Below are 19,937 nucleotides of genomic sequence, written 5' to 3' on the forward strand. Positions count from 1 at the left end.
ATACTTCATGTCCTATGATCCTGCTCTATCGCTCACAGTGATTAAATAGGGGTTCTCTCTGCCCTGAAAGCCCCCCCCCCCACTAAATGACTCACTCATTTCTTCTTGGTCTGTTCTAATAGTTTATCATGGGGAGCCTCTCTTTGTCCCCCTGCCTTTTCACAATCAAATGTCCAGTGGAGTGTAAAGGCATGATAATCCATGTGTGGGACAGGGTTGTGTGAGTCATGCGCTCCCCCTTAGCTGGACCTCTTCTGTTTGCGTTCCTCCTTTACAGCACAGTCTGGCTTAGCTAAGTTGTCAGTTTCATAAGCAGACTCAGGAAAGCACAACATCCGTCAAGCTACAGCTCTTGGAGCTCACATTCTATGCCGACATGTTCTGGAGATAGGGGAAGCGTAAGACTATACAGCAGGTTTAAGTAGTGTACCTGTACCGGCGATGATGTTGCTGTCTGGGCAGGACGTACAGGTGATGTGAGTCTGTCCTACTAGAGAAGACAAGGCCTCCTGTCTAATGAGAGGGCAACACTCACATGAGTATTATTGGTTTTGGCATCAGTCCTTTCCTAAGGTTTCCAGAGATGCCAGCCCCCAAAAACATAGAGCTCTTTCTGTCTCGTTCAGGACCTACAGAATCTGTCTGTACATTTGTGTCAGTTTTCGTGTCATGTTAGTTAACTCCTTTTTGTTCCTGCAGGACGCCCACATGCTTCAGCATCACTTCCAGTTTCCCCCGAAGAGGAATTTGGCACTCCAGCGTGATATAAGGGATGAATGAGGTACAGGGGGGTTAAATGTCATCTACTTTAAAATCTACTTCAGACTCCAAATGGAAAATTTCCAAGGTCACTTCTGTCACTGCAGTCATAAAGTGATATTTCACCTTGGTGGAATAGTTTGGCTTTTTTGTCCACTTTGCTCTAATGGACGAGGTGAAGAGTCGGCCATCAATATTGGCTGTCATGTCGGCGGATACTGTATGTAGGAAGCTATAGTCAGCCATGCACCCATTTACCTCTGTTTTGAAAATGTAGTCTAAAAATGGTACTTATATGATACTTACAGTAGATATAACACTTATGCTATACAAACAAGTTAAAATGGCCCAAGATCATATTTTTTCATACTTTCCTAACTCCTCAAACTTTGCTTTTGCGATCAATATTGAGAGCAGAAAGAAATATGTGAGTGTGTGAATGGATGTATGAGTTATAGATTATGCACCAAGTCAGGTCATCATATTTCATGCTATTGATGTTAGATTAAATTTGATCGGGTCGGAAGTTCGGAACTTCTTTTTCCATATGTCCAAGGCGTCTCCAATCACCAGGATATGCGGCTCATTCAGTGTGTTTTGTTGTGCTGTTTCCAGGGCCGCTCTGCTGCCACTCTTCTCAAAAGGTGCCATGTGGCCTTGACCAACAGATCAGCCCTCTCTGTGGACGCAGGGGATGGAGGGCTCGTCCAGCCCGAGAGCGACGCTGCCTTCGCTCTGTCAGAGTTTTCAGACCTGTTTGAGAGTGAGGATGGCTCCCCGTCAGTGCAGAACACGAGCCAGGAGCTGGTCCAGCCCGGCCAGCCCGGGGACGGCAGGCAGAACCTAAGGATGAAGTTCCAGGGAGCGTTCAAGAAGGGCATCTCCAACCCTATGGACCTGCTGGAATCCTCCATATATGAGTCAAATGTCGTTCCAGGCCCCAAGAAAGCACCCATGGACTCGCTCTTCGACTACGGCACCTACAGGAACAACAACAACCAGAAGAGACGCAGGAAGAAGCTCCCCAGAGGGTGAGAAGGAAGGGATGGCGCAGTTTCTGAACTGCAATCAGTGTGGTATCAACTGATGTGTGCTGCCAGGATGTAGCAATTGTTTTCTTAAAGTTTATTGGTAGAAAGCTTTGCTTTCCTGTGTTAAGAGTAGTCAACGTAGGTTGGAATTTTGCTAAGGACAAAATGTTGAGTTGGAAAAAGCTAGTCATAAAAATTAAAACCTCCTATAACTAGCCACTGTTTAGACAGAGGTGTGCCCCATGTGGAAGTACACACACACACACACACACACACACACACACACACACACACACACACACACACACACACACACACACACACACACACACACACACACACACACACACATTCAGTCCATTCATTGATGTAACAGAGAGCATGTTGTTGATCCCTCCATAGCCGTTGAGGTAATATTTAGGCTGCTGCGTGTTCCTGGCTGCTCTACCTGTCCCACGCACAGAGAGGTCTATTTATTACAGCGCTCAGGCCAAGGGTGTGGGTCATCACTTGACTTTTAGGTGGTTTGTCTGTTCTGTTCTGTTCTGTAGCGGGATTGAGTTCACAATATTCACAACGTATGTGATCTTTTCTGTTTGTTACTGAAGTGAGATCACATTGCAGTATATGTGCAATCAGTTTGTGTTTGTGTGTCTATGCAGTAAGGCTGAGACGTCTTGTGATGACGGCCCAGGCTCAGACCCGCCCAAGGTGCTGAAATCGTTCAACCGCTCGCAGCTCTTCGATTGCGTGTCACGTGCCGACCTAGAGGCCCTGGAGGGCCTGTTGGAGTACCTGCAGAGTCACGAAAAGAGGCTCACCGATGAAGAGTTCAAAGGTGAGACTGTAAAGGTGAAAGGTCGTCACCCACGGCAAACATAGGCCTGCTGTGTTTTTTTGCCTGTCAGCTTTCACAACTAAACACTGAAACACTGCAGTGCACACACTCTATTTGCAGAATTTCTGTCTCAACGTTGCCTGTTCCTATAAAATAGAAACTCTGCTCTATCCACTGGCTGTTTAAACTTTGACCTTTGAGTTTTCCCCTGTCGCTCTCACTCTGCTGTTGTTGGCTCAGAGGACGTGAGAGGGGGTGAAGCTTTGGTGATGTCAGAGGCTTTGTCCTGCCATGGGCCGGCCTGAGGACAACTTCCTGTCTGTGGGGGGACGTCTGGGAAGTGCTGTGGGGCTTGTAACAGGGAGCAGAGAGAAATCACAGCAAACTGTCTTCTCTTCAGGAGAGAGGAGTTCAACAGGGCCTGAAAGACTATTTTAAAAAAAACTCTCAGACTGAAAATACATAGTGAAGAATGGACTGACTTGACCCCTGTATTTTACAGTTTCTTCTTACAAACCCCAAATATTTAATTGTTTGCATCTAATGATGCTCAAACCCCCTCTATCCTCTCTTTTTATTTATATACTCCTTCCAGATAACGCAATTAGTAGCCTAAAAATGACCCTGTTGATTTCAAATGATAGAAGAGAAAGAGATGCAGGCAGACGCGGTTAGAACAAGTGACAATGCTAACAACAAAGATGGATAAATATTTGAAGAGGGAAAATACAGACTCTGAGCATGATCCTCCTGATCAAAGCCCTTCCAGACCTAACCCAGATGAAGAGCCCACTACAAGCAGGGGTCAAAAGAAAGCAAAAACCGTGACCTCACGGCAACATACTATGATGCTACTATGTTTCATTTTGTAGCATTTGGGATGGCGGTGTGCTGTGGGATTTTTTCAATGTCAAAAGGGTGCCTAGTTGGCACAAAAAAGATTGAAAAACACTGCTCTACCAGGACTAAACACTGAAATCATAAATCCCCTCTAAATCCAAGAAACATTCCTCATTTCTATTCCATGTTCCTACCAGAGCCATCCACGGGTAAGACATGCCTGCCTAAAGCCCTGTTGAACCTTTACAGCGGTCAGAACGACACCATCCCACTCCTGGTGGACCTAGCGGAGAAGACCGGAAACCTCAGAGAGTTTATCAACACCCCCTTCAGAGACGTCTACTACAGAGGTATGGATACACAGGATCTAACCACAGCACTGATTTGTCACGAATTAAGGGTCTAATTTGAGATGGTGATTTCAAAGCTTTAGCAGCAGCATGTCTGGCGGCTTTCATCTCCTGCTGTGTTGAGACTGACAGATGGTTACTGTATGCTTGCCAGGCTGGGATGAGCCTCAGACCCCCTCAGTGAGCATACAGAGAGCATACATGGGGGAAATGGATGGATGTATACATGTGTGTCGTGAGTCGTAACTATTTACAGCTCTGCAAGTGAGAAGATCCAGGCCTCCTTTGTTTGCGTTTTATCTTATAGCTCAGGGGTCTTCAACCTTTCTTCAGCCCAATGGCCCTTAAATACATTTTTTGACCAAACTTGGCAGAGGACCCCCTGTGGTACCTCTGCAGACCCCTAGGGGTCCCAGATCCCCTGTTGAAGACCACTGCTAGAGCTAATACTTGTGGGGTAACAGTGAAGAGAGGCAAGTCTCACAAGAAAACCTTATACCTCCAAATTTGTAGCTGTGAGTTACAGATTTTTGTTGTTGTCTGAATTGCCCATTCACTCCCCACTCCTTTTTTTGCATTTTCCCCCAGAAGTGCATGGTAGTCGATGTGGAAATAAGTCTTTTTTACTTTCTTTGGGAAACACAAGTTTTATCTGACAACAGGGTTTATGGGTACTGGCTTTGTGAGTGTTAGACCCCACAAACTCACCCTGCACATAAATGTTGCCTTCAGGACTCTGAGTCAATAGTACGGTTTCTTTAAGACCTCCACCCTCAATCTCTTTATTGGTTCTGCCCAGACAAAACTGTGTAACCCCAAACACCTCCGTGAAGTCATTTCCTTTTGCCTGGAAAACAAGTTACATTTGAATTCTTCTCCACTGATGATTATTTCTTTAATAGAAGGCAGCAGACAAGGCGGTATGGAAGACGACAGATGTCTTTGAGGATGAAGAATCTATACGTCTGTACTGACTGTATGTGTTGTATTGTCATGCAGGCCAGATGGCGCTCCACATTGCTATAGAGCGGCGCTGTAAGCAGTATGTGGAGCTGCTGGTGGAGAAGGGAGCTGATGTTCACGCCCAGGCGAGGGGACGCTTCTTCCAGCCCAGAGACGAGGGGGGCTACTTCTACTTTGGTAATGGCCTCTGGAAGCACATAAATCTAGCTCGCAAACAACAGAGGTCATTGTGCTTCTTGTGCTATTCTTGTGCTATTTTTAGCCAAGTTTATCCCCTAACCTTAGGGTGATAAAACACTGCAGATGGAGGTCGAGCTCTGGAGAACTCTTTTTCTCTGCCTCATAGGTTTGTAGTGATGAAGTGTGTGTGTGGTGTCCCTGACTTTTCCGCTTGCTTAGTCAATGTCCCAGCGGGCTCACTGTCTTTCTCATTAAGCGGTTATTCAACGTGTTTGATGACGCAAAAATGACATAAAAGTTTTTGCGACATAAAAGTGGATTACAGTAGCGGCCAAGACAAAATGTTAGTGCTTGCTACATTTTCCTGGCAACGAAACCTCTGTTGCCACGGTGAAATGAAGTGATATTAGTCCCCACCCTTTCCTTTTTATGTGGCAGGTTTGGGCTGGGCGTGTGTAGTCAGGATACTGCAAAGGTCCAATGATGAACTCCGCCTAACAGCCGCAAGTTTTTTCAAGTATGACACGAGAAACCGTCATCAGTAGTGATGCAAAAAGAAAAGCATGATGTCATCCGTTCAGGAGGCGCATCTAGAGAAAGGTGTCTGTGTCCAGCAGTTCAGGGAAAGTAAACATCCTTTCACACAAACCTCACTTTCACTGAACCCACAGAGGATAAGTCAGAGCCTTTAGCTGTAACTCCACACTGCCCTCTGCAGTCTGATGTGACAAGTCTGTCGGCCCTCCACCACTCCATGGCACCCAGAAAAATCCATGTTTTTATAGTAGTGTGACCTTTGAACTCTCTTATGGTAATTAGAGCCGATACATTTGATTTGAATACTACAGTCAAAAATGAAAATGCATAAAATCGAAAAAGAGAGACAGCAAGGTAGATGTTAAATTTACCTCCATTTCTTTTTTCTTTCCTTTTTTCTTTTTTCACCAAACTCAATTTTACGAATGGTTATTATTTGATTACATCCATGCATTATATTCCGCACTCATCACAGAGGAGATGATTTCCATTTGCACTTAGCACGGTTGACATTCCCACATCGCAGCGTGTCCGGGCACACTGTGACTCATTTGCTGCGGAGCTTTGCAGCGAGGTGAACAGGAACCTGGCAGCGCTGATGGCTAATGGGATTTAGACTCCGCATGCACCCGTGCAAATCCATGAAGAGGAGCGTTTCTATGCGAGGTGACAAAGTAATCTGTCACCCATGGCAACGGCTCATTTTCACCAGCTGCTTTTGGCACTTTGGCCCCAGTGCGCCCCTCCCTCAAACAACTGCTAATTGTGCTCTTTTCATAGCAGGGATTAAGTCAAATCTTTGATCCATGTTTAGTATGCTTTGCAAAAAAAAACATACTGAAGCCTGCTATAGTTCCTAATTAACCCTCTTGTTGATTTGCTTAAAGGATAAATAAATGAAAATAGAATTACTTACTCACCCCCCTGCCGATGGAAGGACAGGTGAATTTCTTTAGTCCACAAAACATTTGTGTTTCCCAGCAAAACACTGTTACAGAGTTTTCCTAAACAATTGAAGTGAATGGTGACCAACTTTCAAATGTAAATAATAATAATAATAATCCCATACTGCTCACCTGGCGTAATCCAAGTCTCCCCAAACCCTGAAATGCCAAGTTGTGAGGACCACAATGGAAATGAGCCCTCTGACTTTTTTGTGTTTTTATCCTCGGTGATTGATATATTGTCTGTTCTTTCATTACTATATGTACTGTTGTGTTATTTTAATTTATCACCAAATAAATTCATTCATTCATTCAAGTTGACTTGAAAAGACGTCATTTACACCCTGTTTTTATCTGAAATCTTCAGTAGATAATGACTGAACTTTCATTTTTGGGTGAAATTATCCTTTAATTTTAATCTGAAATACATGTCTTTGAATCTCCTGTGAATCTAATAAATAAAGTGAGTGCTTTCTATCTACTTGTCGCAGGTGAGCTGCCTCTCTCTCTGGCTGCATGCACCAACCAGCCGGACATGGTGCACTACCTGACCGAGAATCCCCACAAGAAGGTGGACCTGCGGCGCCAGGACTCCCGTGGGAACACGGTGCTGCACGCCTTAGTGCACATTGCCGACAACACCCGGGACAACACCCGCTTCCTTACAAAGATGTACGACTTGCTGCTGATCAAGAGCGTCAAGCTCTACCCAGACTGCAACCTGGAGGCCGTGCTCAACAACGATAGCATGTCGCCTCTGATGATGGCCGCCAAACTGGGCAAGATCGGGGTAGGGATTACGCTTCACTGTGTCGAGCAGCACCACAGTAATAGGTCAATAAGGGGCATCTGGGTAGTGTAGAGGTAGAAGCACTCTCCTACCACCGCGGAGACCCGGGTTTAATTCCCGGTAGTGGTACCTCTGGCTTGGTCAGACGATCAGACGTTCCTACAGACACAATTGGCCGTGTCTGGGGGTGGGAAGCCGGTGGGGTATGTGTCCTGGTTGCTGCACTAGCACCTCCTCTGGTCGGGGGGATGGGAATCGCATGATCCTCCCACGTGCTACTTCCTGCCGCTGAAGCTCCTTGCCGTCAGGTGAAATGAAGTGGCTGGCGACTGCACATGTATCGGAGGAGGCATGTGCTAGTCTACGGCAGAGGCGTTGGAGTAACAACTGGGACAGCAGGGGGAATTGGACAAGTACAATTAGGGAGAAAATGGGACAAAAATCCAAAAGACTTGATTAAAAAAAAAAAAAAAAAAGTAATACCTCAATAATAGAAATCTACATCAATACAGTAATAGAAGTTTACATAATCAGAATTTTACATTACATAATATTACAGTGTCCAAGCGAAAGGTCAGTGAACTTCCTGTATTCCTCCAGGTTTTTCAGCACATTATCCGACGTGAGCTCAAAGACGAGGAAGCCCGTCACCTGTCCCGTAAATTTAAGGACTGGGCTTACGGTCCTGTGTACTCCTCCCTCTACGATCTGTCTTCCCTGGACACCTGTGGAGAAGAGACATCTGTGCTGGAAATCCTCGTCTACAACAGCCGCAATGAGGTGAATGAGAGGGAGCAGGCCTGTGTGTGCCAAAATTAGGATTCTTATGCCTCCGCCGGCGATAGCCGTGGCCGGAGGCATTATGGTTTGAAGTTGTCCGTCCGACGTCCGTCTAATGGGATATCTGAGGAACGCCTTGATGGAATTTCTTCACATTTGGCTCAAACGTCCACTTGGACTCAATGATGAACTGAGTAGCTTTTGAGGGTCAAAGTTCAAGGTCACTGTGACCTCACATCCCATTTCATGATCGTTAACGCAATATCTCAGGAATGCAGAGGGAATTTTTTCAAATTTGGCTCAAACATCCACTTGGGCTCAACGGTGAACTGATTAGATTTTGGTGGTCAAAGGTCAAAGTTCAAGGTCACTGTGACCTCACCACCGCCCGTTTCATGCTCGTTAATGTGATATCTCAGGAAACCCTTGATGGCTAGGGAGTATGGGTGGTCAGAGGGGGTGTGGTGAGGGAAAGGGGCAGGGCTAGGGAAAAGGGGCTGTAGCTAGGGATAGGAAGGTCATAGAGTCGGGATTCGAGGGGTGGGTAGGGGGAGTGGCTAGGGGGATGTGTTGCATGATCAGTAAGGGAGCGGGGTTATAGAGAAAATGGGCCATAGCTCGGGATAGGAAGGTTGTAGAGCAGGGGAGGGAAATTGGGGTGCCATATGAGAAACCCAGATTGTTGCCGGGGGCCAAACAAATATTGTCATGCTGTAACCTCTAATTTGATCATTAGATTACATTATAGATGATAGAAAACATAATGTGCACTTATTCTTCAGGATTGATTATATTGGAAATCACTCCAAACAGCCAATTTAGGTAATCTACTTTTTTTTTTTTTTTAGCTTGATAAGTAAAATTGTGTGGTTTGTCTTAGACCTCCCGGGCCAGGCAGAACCATCATGATGGCCAGTTCTGGCCCCCGTGCCGCATAATGCCCAGTTCTGTCATAGACAGTCGGTGTTTGAGGGGTGGGTAGAGGAGTGGCTAGGTGGATGTGGGTGGTGAGAAGAGCCGTGGTGAGGGAAGGGGGTGGGGCTAGGGGAAAGGCTGTAGCTAGGAAGGTCGTAGAGAGTTGGGGTTCGAGGGGTGGGGAGGGGGAGTGGCTGGGGGAATGTGGGTGGGTCAGGGTTAGGGCTAGGACCATTTTGAAAATGATTATCCATGTTGTTGAGGTACCCCCAAACATCGCCTAAAGTACCTTAAAGCTGAATGGCCACACCACTGCGCCGTGGGCTTCAAGGTATTTGTGCTTGTATGAGTCTGGACAGACATGGATGTAGACTGCAACTTGACTTGTTGGCGGAGGCATACAACCATGAGGCGGTTATTTATATATTTCTTCTTTTATTACTATTGTTATTATTATTATTTACATTTTTAGAGTGTAATGTTTCCATTTGTGCTTTCAGAATCGCCATGAGATGCTGGCAGTGGAGCCTATAAATGAGCTGTTGAGGGCCAAATGGCAGAAGTTTGCTGCTGTCACCTTCTACATCAGCGTGGTGTCCTACCTCATCACCATGATCACCTTCACTCTAGTGGCTTACCACCACCCAGCACAGGGAACAGTGAGTACACATCTACTGAAAATGTTTTATATTTAACATACTGTAGCTAAAATGTATAGGAGCAGATCAATTAAAATGCAAGTGCAAGACACCACATGAAGATATTGTATTGTATAATTCCTTTACACTGTATAAACAGGGAGAGAGGTTGATGTGGCATGTATGCCTTTGGTAGGTCTCTAGATTTTAGGCATAAAATAACTATTTACCTCTCCACCATCCAGCTTATGTGATTTGAATAATAACTCTGTATTTTATGTAGGTAGCATGTGCTCAGATCAGCGGTTCCCAACCTTTTCCGAGTCAAGGCCCACTTGAAAATCAATTTTTTTTCCGCAGCCCACATCCGACCGTAAACAATACGGAGGCCAAATGATGCGTTGTCAGAGCACTTTTTATAATAATGATAAAAGGAGCTGTCCATCAGCACCACACAGAAATCAGAAACTAAAAGTGAGGGGCTGTCTGCAATAGGCAAAAAAAGAAAGAAAAAATGCGAAGATTGCAATGTTTTGCAAATGATTTGGTGGCCCACTTGCAATACTTTCACGGCCTACAGTGTGTGGAATGGCTGCATTAGATTGCACATAAAATGATGTAGCATCTTGTATCAGTGTAGCAAATTTGTATTTTGCACCACGAGTGACCATTTATTGCACTGGATCAAATTATTGACTCCCTGTCTTGTCTTATTAACTGATTGACCTGATTGACCAAACTGTTTCCTGTTTCTGTATCTGTACTCGCTCTGGTGGCAAACCATGTTTCGCCTCGAGGATTAAGAATAAACACCATACCATATACACCTATATTGTCAACATACAGTATGTGATTTACATGTTTTTATTGCTAACCCTGTTTGCACACCAGATTTTCCTCACACAAAAATAAGTTTCTGATTGGATTGGATTGGATTGAAGTGCATGTCACCATTAAGGTTTTAACTCTTGAAGACCTCCAACAGCCTCCGTACCCCTATACCACATCCACAGACTACCTGCGTATGGCGGGAGAGATCGTCACCCTGGCATCGGGAATCTTCTTCTTCCTCACCAACGTGAGTCAACGTGCCTCTGTAGCCTCGTTATGGTTTGATCAGCGGTTGTTCAGTGGCATCTTCAGCAGCAGTGTTGCCGTTACATTATGGAAACATCTCTGCTGCTCTTTGTAGATTAAAGACCTCTTCCTGAAGAAGTGCCCCGGGGTCAACTCCTTATTTATTGATGGATCCTTTCAACTGCTCTAGTAAGTCCCCCCCCCCCACCTCTGCTGTAGCTCTCGCTGACTTTCACCCACGGCAAATTTTGCATCCTCTTAATTGAGTCATCTGATTAATTCCTCGCTGGCATGTTTTATAGTTTACATCTTTAATTAAACCCGTGATGCAAACAAAGAGCAGAGGATGTCGAGCACCTCACTGAACCGTGTTTATTTAAGTCATTAGCGCTGTGGCTGTGAGGCCTGCTTTATGTTCAAAATGCCAACACCACATCCTGCTGCCCTCGTGCGTTTCCTCAGTATCACCAACAGACATTGCAGCTGTTTCCTAAACTGCGTCTCCCTCCCTCCTCTCTAGCTTTATCTACTCTGTGCTGGTGATAGTCACAGCCGCTCTCTACCTGTCTGGCATCGAGGCCTATGTGTCTGTGATGGTGTTCGCTCTTGTCCTGGGATGGATGAATACGCTTTACTTCACCAGAGGCCTGAAGCTCACTGGCACCTACAGCATCATGATACAGAAGGTTGGATAACGGAGTAAAGACATAGGCCTGAGGGTGGGAAGCCGGATTGGGGGTATGTGTCCTGGTCGCTGCACTAGCGCCTCCTCTGGTCGGTCGGGGCGCCTGGTCAGGGTGGAAGGGAACTGGTGGGAATAGCGTGATGATCCTCCCACGTGCTATGTCCTACCGGTGAAGCTCCCCCTGTCAGGTGAAAAAAAGCGGGTGGCTACTGCGCATGTGTCGGAGGAAGCATGGTGCTAGTCTCGGCTCTCCCAAGAACAGCAGAGGGTAGAGCAGAGACCAGGGCAGCAATAGGGCAGCATGGGGATAAAATGGGAAAACTTCAGAAAAATAATAATAATAAAAAAGTGAGTTTTTATCCTATTTTTGTGAATGTTTAAAATGATGGGGAAATGATGGGATGTAAAAATCTGAATGCTACAAACGTATCCCAGCTGCATCCGATCTTGGTGATGGTAGTTTATATTATGGTTTGCATGGCGGTCAACTGCTGGTGTTCAGGAATGAAATCTATCTTTCTTTTGTTCTCAGATTCTTTTCAAAGACCTCTTCAGATTTCTGCTAGTGTACGTGCTCTTTATGATCGGATATGCATCAGGTAGGTCTTACTTTACACATGTATCTCATCTCTAGCTCTAGCCCTATCTCTCTTATCTCTCTCTTCCATCTTATAGCTGCTCACATATGCTTAAACCATCCTCCTATGTCTTCACCCCCCAGCCCTGGTGTCCCTGCTGACAGTGTGTCCAGCAGAGGGGCCAGAGTGTGAAGGGGGCTGCCCCACCTACCCCGAGTGCAGGGACACGGACACCTTCAGCACCTTCCTGCTGGACCTGTTTAAGCTGACCATTGGGATGGGCGAGCTGGACATGATCGGCAGCGCCCGGTACCCCGCTGTCTTCCTCATCCTGCTCATCACCTACATCATCCTCACCTTCGTGCTGCTGCTCAACATGCTGATCGCACTGATGGGGGAGACGGTGGGACAGGTATCCAAGGAGAGCAAGAAGATCTGGAAGCTTCAGGTGACAATGGAGCAACTGTAGGAGTCAGACGTACAAACAGTATTATAAATAATCTCAATAGTCATCTTAAACTTGTTTCATTGACATGTCTAATCAAAGTGGGCGACGACCATCCTGGACATCGAGCGCTCCTTCCCAGTCTGCCTTCGCAGGTCTTTTCGAGTCGGGGAGATGGTGACTGTGGGGAAGAATCGGGATGGCACCCCCGACCGACGCTGGTGCTTCAGGTACGTTACATGACTGGGGAACAATAATGATTATGACACCAGCCCTTTTTTAAATTACCGTCCATGATAAGTGCTCTAGTAAATGGTTATATTCATGTTCCTATAAACTGAGTTAAAGTGGCTCCAGACCAGTAGCACTTGAAACTCATCTGACTTTATTTTAGATGCTGTTATTTGCATCTTTATTTGTGTTGATAAACTATCCTTACAGTATTTTACGTTACATTTAAATGCATTTAAAAAAGAGAATTATAAATGTGTTTTTAAGTAACTGAAGCACATTACAGTGTTTTTAAGGTTTTCATCTTGATCAAGTTATTTATTTATTTGGATTTTCTCCCCAAGTGTACTTGGCCGATCTGGGCCGGAACCATACCCCACCGGCTTCCCACCCACAGACACGGCCAATTGTGTCTGGGGAACGTCTGACCAAGCCGGAAGTACCGCTACCGGGAATTGAACCCGGGTCTCCGTGGCGGTGGTAGGCCAGTGCTTTTACCTCTACACTACCCAGACACCCAAGGTTTTCATCTTATTACTAACTATCGAAATAATATCGTATATCGGGATAATCTTCATCAAGATAATAGTAAGATGTCGTCATCCCCCGCCCTAATATCTGCACAGGCCTATACATGACTCATTAGTGTCACTATCACCTAAGGCACTGCAAGGAAAGCTATCGATCCTCTGTTGTCATGTTATGTCAGGGTGGACGAGGTCAACTGGTGCCACTGGAACCAGAACCTGGGGATAATCAATGAGGATCCGGGCAAGAATGAGACCTGCCAAGCCAACGGGGTGCAGCAGGCTGTCAGAGGCCTGCGGAGGGGTGAGACTCTCACTGTGCTCTCATGAATGAATGCATCAGCAAACATATGTTCATGTGGACCGCGCGCACACACACAGACACACACACACGCATGCGCACACACACACACACACACGCGCACACACGCACACACACACACACACACACACACACACACACACACACACACACACACACACACACACACACATACAGGTGACAAAGACTGTAATCCTTTCCTTTCCTCCCCTTGCAGATCGCTGGTCCACAGTGGTCCCACGGGCGGTGGAGTTTAATAAGGCTCTGCGGCCTCGTGAACGTGATCTGGTGCTGGAGATGGAGCCCCTGACGCCCAGACACTGACCCCAGGCCGTCCTTCACGGAGGAGACGGCAGAGGGCCATCAGGATCAGTGAGATCACACTACTGGGGACAATTTGGCCATCAAGTGTGCCAATTTGCACAGACCTCATTTGCCTTTTGTTCAGCAGAAGCGTAGTAAATATTATAGCGGGACAGTATAGTCAGTATAACAGGATAGAGGATTGAGCGCACAGGGGGAGAGGACACACTGGATGTACAACTCCTTGCTTCGTAAGCAGAGTTGAAAACATTTTGAAGAAAAAACAGAAAGGAGGGAAATTGAGTCAGTTATTGGGTGTAGAGGGATCTTAATATGAAAGTATGTTGTACCTCTGCATTTCAGATATCAGCAGCTGATCACTCAGGGATTTACCATAAGAGCGTCACAATAGCTCAGCAAAAGCATTGCCAGTCTTAATACAGTGTTACAGAAAACAGAATAATGGGTGTTCTAACATCTAGCATAAGCATATGCATCATTATCATTTCATTAGCACTGTAAACAAAATATTAGATTCAAAAATGCCAACTGCAGATGTAATTGCAGCGGGAGGTATTTCTTCAAGAAAGCAGTTTTAACTCAGCGTATATTTGCTCACTTCTTTATTTAAGAGGTCCCTATATTATATGTCCATGAAGTTTAGATTATATTTTCCATATGTAAATCATGAAATTGTTTCATAGCTATTAAAGTCTTGTGAATGGGCTTAACTGCCAGCGCAGGCAGCACGGCTTTCATTTGAACTGAGACAATGCACTATGCCAATTTCTGATGTGTGCATTATTATATGAATTCAAGGACATTGTTCTGAACAAGATGGGCATGATGAGCAGGTTATAGTTGTCAAGCAAATATGCAAATGCAAGACAATAGCCATCCATGTTATGGTTTGTCTTTGAATTTCCAGTGTTATTGTTCCTTTGCAGCTGGGCTATTTGCATAATCAGCTCTCAGGCCTTGCCATTGTGTATTTCCCCTTATTTGCTGCAGTGTTTTCATTGCATTTGGCTCCTTGCCCTATACAGCTTTTTGTTCATGCACATCTACTGTATGTGCGGATGTATGCGTGTTATTGTATTAGATGACACGGTTGAGGAGCGGATAGGCCAAACAATTCATTCTCATCAGTTGAGCTTTGCTGAAGGTCAGAGATCATTGTTATATGCAGTTACACTGCGTTTTGTTAGTGTCATGTCTACACATTTTTTATTGTATGGATTATATTGTTGCAAAATCCAATTAACACTGAATTTATTCTAAAAATAAGTGTTCTTGTTTTCCTTTCTTTGTTTCTGTATTTATGTGCAAATAAATAAATAAAGGGTACCGGTAATACTCTTTCTTGCAATATGTATGTCGACGTGAGATTCTCTGTCTCTAAAGATCCTCTGAATAATGTTTTACAATGAATTACCTTTATTTGTATCCTCCAGCATTGATTTTATCCTCCTAGAATATTTGCTGTGAATCCACCAAGACATTTTTCATTTTGCCAAAAAGGATATTGAAGTTCTGTGAAAAGACATCACTGAGAAGTATGATTTTGTGAGCGAAAATTAAATAACACCAACACAGTGATCTTAGCAAAATGTAAGTCGCAATTGGGAAAGTGCTGAAAAATACTCATTTGTGATTTAAAAAGAAAAAAATAGTTCCAACTGGAAAATGTCACATTTTCTGTAGTTTGACCAACATATTCTGTCTAGCCTACATTTGTATTCTAAGAAGCAAAATAAAAATGTATTTAACCATGTTAGTATATCCTCATCTGTGAATATTATAATATCATCAGTTTAGTAGTTGTCTCTCTACATCTAAGTATAAATTACCATTTGCAGTTCCTCCTCTGGCCTGCTGATGGCAGCAGAGGTCTAAATTCCTCAGCTGTGTTGCATGAAGCGAGCCCGAGGAGCCCATGCAAGGTGAGAGGAGGAAGATATTAATGTTCTCAGCAGTTCTTTCAGTTACTGTTCAGCACAATCTGTTTTCCTTATTATAGCTGCAAATATGGTTTGTTATTACTGTAACATGTCATATCATTTTTAGTATACATTGGAACTATGAATTATTTGATTTTATCCATGTGCTCCAGTTCTCACTGACCTTACTATGTAACACCTGGCTAGTAGGGGTGTCACGATACACTCAGTTCACGATACGATACGTATCACGATACTGGGTTCACGATAACGATACGATACGATACGATTTTAACAATATTTTTTTAAACTTGAATAATGACAATATATGACTGGAAAAGTAGTATTTTATTTGAAATGCACAAATACAAAACATGCTGTTGTGGGAAATTGTTATTACAATAACAACTAGAAAAAACATGAGATTGGAGATAAGGCTTATCTTGAAATAGAATGAGTTACACCGTCACTTAGATTTACTTTGAACTAAAAGGTTTCTCAGCAGTATAAATTCTCATTATGCATCTTCAGTTTTTCTTCAAACTCAAACAACAAGACTTTTCTTAGTCTATTTTTTATGCATCTTCAGTTTTTCCTGTCAAGTAAACAGTTTTGCCAGAAACTCAATTGAATGGTCTCTCTCCTGTATAACTTTTCATGTGTCTCAACTGAACTACTTTCCACACATTGAACTTCAACAAACAAAGACGTTTCTTTGTCTATTTTTGAAAAAAAAAAAATTTTTTTTTTTTTTTTTTTTTCACGATATGAGATTTCATCTCAACGATACATATCGTGACGTTTTACTATCGCGAAATTTCGTGGGACGATATATTGTGACACCCCTACTGGCTAGTACTGGTAATTATGGGCCTTTGTTTTCCTAATGAAACTACAAGCCGGGGGCAATGGTGGCCCACCGGTTAGAGAAGCGAGCTTGTGACTGGAAGGTTGTCGGTCCCCGCGACCGACAGGATAAATCAGGGTGGGGAAAGCTAAAAGGCAGTGCTTGCCCCTCCCTCATTACGAACACTGAGGGGCCCTTCCTCAACCCCAACCGCTCTAGCAGAGCCACACAGTGGCCAGGTGTGAATTTGAACAGGGCACTCCTGAAAAAGAGAGCATTGCTCTCAGTGAAACTCCCTTGAATAAATAAAGGTAAAAAAAAAAGCTGACATCAATTTACAAAATACTTACAGCACTTAACTGCCTTTCACCTTTCATCATTACTCCTCACCTTTATTGTAACTCTTTAAAATGTTACAGTTCTGATTCTCAGTCATCATGACCAGAGCCTCACCCCCCACCTACCCACCCACCCACCATCATCCCCTCCACGACCCCCTCAGAGCAGAGGCCAGCAGCGCTGAAGGACACCGGGAATCTCTCGCCACCTCAGAGAAGAGGCTAATCCTCTTTGCCCCAACTTTAACTGGGCCACTAATCCTGCAGGTTTATCTAAGCAGTGAGCACCTAGCGCTGCTGACAACTTAGGCCTGCCCGATCCCCGCAGCCTCTTAAGTAGGGCAGGGCGAGGGCCTACGAGTGTCACTGTCAGCAACTCTGGAACCGCACTCTTGCTCCTGCACAGGAAGTGTGAGCTGTTCACAAAATGTCTTTCTTGCTTGCAGCATGCGTGTGTTTCTGATGGATGTGTTTCAACAAACCAAACGGCCAAGTGGGAGCATGGTGTAAGAACCCTCATTTGGAAACCACACATGAGGTGAAAGTTGACTGTCTTCTGCCAAAGGCCTTGAGTAAACTAACTAGCTTAAACATTGGCAGCACAAAATGTTCAGCTATTGTCCAGCTGGTTTAGCTTGAAGGTGTTTAGCCTGATGAGTCTCGAACGGATGTTGAGTTGGACTTGGACCAACTCATTCTTTATTCATTCAACAGCACTCCCGAGTAAAACATCCATCTTGTCTACCTGAGGTCCAGTCGCTTGACTTTGAAGCATATCAACATATTGGTTGGTTGCACTTCAAATGCAGTCTCAGATCTAAAACACAATACACACATTGATCGTTTCACTAACTCAAATTGCAATATAGTAAGTGGATTGGAAAAGTCTGTGTTTGCCTCATCATTGAGCCATCCTCCAGACAAATGATGATGAAACAAGAGTTGTCTCCCAGAGAGCCCTTATAAAGGCAACTCCAGACACAGTTCTGTCTCGACTTCTCAGCCATCTTTAAAAGGTTGATGCTAATTATTTCCTCCTTGAAATTCATTTTGTGACTACCAGTGAAATATTTCGCCCAGGTGTGACATTTCTAAATGGAACGAACAACCATTAGGAGCTTTGGGAGGCGAGGGTACAGTCGGGGACATATTGGTTACGGGGCTGCTGAGATGACCTTTCAGTTCATGGAAGATGAAACGAGCGAGCTGAACCTGAAATGATTCAAAGTGTCTAAAGTGACAGGCGAGGGCAGGGCCACCAGCCTGCTGCCTGCAGCTTCCATAGGCATCTCTCATGATTTATTGTGAAATTGCCAGCGACTCAATGTGGCGTGCAGGTGAATGAGTTTTGCTAATAAGAGAAGCATTTCTGCTCCACGGAGCCCTTTTTCTGTCCGAGCGAGCGTGTATGAAATCAGTGTGCAGTCTCGCAGCTCCACACGCTCCGGTGGAGACGGCTGGATCATCAGTCTAGGGCTTATCAGATGTTTTAGGTGGGTGGAGAGGTTGGGTGTCAGGCAAGAAAGGAGAAAAAGGCCTCAATATTGAGTTTGTGAAGGTGTCATTAAATATTTACATAGGGTGCATGTCCTGCTCTGCAGCAATGTCTCGGCCCGGTGCGCTCATTGGACTTAAAAAGGCCTTCAGACCATTCAGTCTCTCTCCCTCCTCACCGATGCACCTTCTGTTTAATGTAGTTTGTGTTGTCTAGTTATTTTCCCTTAGTTTTAGTCAATACATTATTGTTTCAACTTTTACTTTGGTGTATGACTCCCCTCATATGTTACAACCCGGCTCAAAGGAGTAACAAATGAGGGGAATCATACACCAAAGTAAAAGTTGAAACAATGTATTAACTAAAATGAAGAGAAAATAACTAGACAACACAAACTACATCAAACAAAAAGAACAGAACAAAAGGTGCATCGGTGAGGAGGGAGAGAGACTCAACGGTCTGAAGGTCTTCTTACAGTAAGCCCAATGAGTACACCGGTCGCATGTGCACCCAATCAGCCTAATGCAGTGGGTTAGCAAACCTTTCACGTCAAGGACCCCTAAACTGACACAAATTAGACCACAGACCCGCATTTGATACGATTTTGTCCCATGGGTCCCCCATCTGATAAGGTGTTTCATTACAGAAAGTGTATGAAACCCATGACCAAATTAGTCATACATTCTGTCATTGTGTTACTTATGGATGGAATTATAGTGACAATAAATTATTTCCCATGGGGATTCCCTGGGCCCTCAAGCACCCCTGGGGGTCCCCAGACCCCACTTTTTTGAGAACCACTGGCCTAACGACCCCAACACCAAGCTCCTGCACACCGGGAGAGTGGGAGGGTCATCACAAAAGTAAAATCTTATCAAATGGCGGTCTGTGGTCTAATTTGTGTCAGTTTAGGGGTCCTTGATGTTTAAGTTTAAGAACCACTAGTCTATGGGACAAAGAGTGGAGAGTGAGAGATCAGTGACTCTGTTTTGATTTCTGACAAATCAGGGTTAAAATGGGTAAATCATCACTTTGGGGAAACTGACTCCTTGTTTGTCTCTGTGCATGACTTGAGCTCCAGGCTTCACAGTAGGACTTGAGCTTCATGCTTCACAGTAGGACTTGAGCTTCATGCTTCACAGTAGGACTTGAGCTTCATGCTTCACAGTAGGACTTGAGCTTCATGCTTCACAGTAGGACTTGAGCTTCATGCTTCACAGTAGGACTTGAGCTTCATGCTTCACAGTAGGACTTGAGCTTCATGCTTCACAGTAGGACTTGAGCTCCAGGCTTCACAGTAGGACTTGAGCTTCATGCTTCACAGTAGGACTTGAGCTCCAGGCTTCACAGTAGGACTTGAGCTTCATGCTTCACAGTAGGACTTGAGCTTCATGCTTCACAGTAGGACTTGAGCTCCAGGCTTCACAGTATGACTTGAGCTTCATGCTTCACAGTAGGACTTGAGCTTCATGCTTCACAGTAGGACTTGAGCTTCAGGCTTCACAGTAGGACTTGAGCTCCAGGCTTCACAGTATGACTTGAGCCTCATGCTTCACAGTAGGACTTGAGCTTCAGCCTTCACAG

General features: G+C 44.7%; 1 protein-coding gene across 1 annotated transcript; it reads left to right on the plus strand.

The window, feature by feature from the left end:
* Positions 1 to 441: 441 nt before the first annotated feature.
* On the plus strand, positions 442 to 14,977 carry trpv4 (transient receptor potential cation channel, subfamily V, member 4; the record flags this gene model as incomplete). The annotated part of the gene is made up of 16 exons (XM_083645329.1): positions 442 to 471; positions 1,375 to 1,790; positions 2,453 to 2,628; positions 3,666 to 3,818; positions 4,818 to 4,958; positions 6,934 to 7,232; positions 7,833 to 8,012; positions 9,428 to 9,586; positions 10,551 to 10,643; positions 10,758 to 10,831; positions 11,163 to 11,328; positions 11,860 to 11,926; positions 12,049 to 12,353; positions 12,453 to 12,580; positions 13,291 to 13,412; positions 13,648 to 14,977. 16 exons carry the CDS (start codon positions 442 to 444, stop codon positions 13,752 to 13,754), a joined length of 2,616 nt encoding a protein of 871 aa, XP_083501455.1. The 3' UTR covers positions 13,755 to 14,977.
* Positions 14,978 to 19,937: the final 4,960 nt, after the last annotated feature.

Source organism: Poromitra crassiceps (assembly GCF_964638095.1).
Source record: "Poromitra crassiceps genome assembly, chromosome: 10".
Classification (NCBI taxonomy): Eukaryota; Metazoa; Chordata; class Actinopteri; order Beryciformes; family Melamphaidae; genus Poromitra; species Poromitra crassiceps.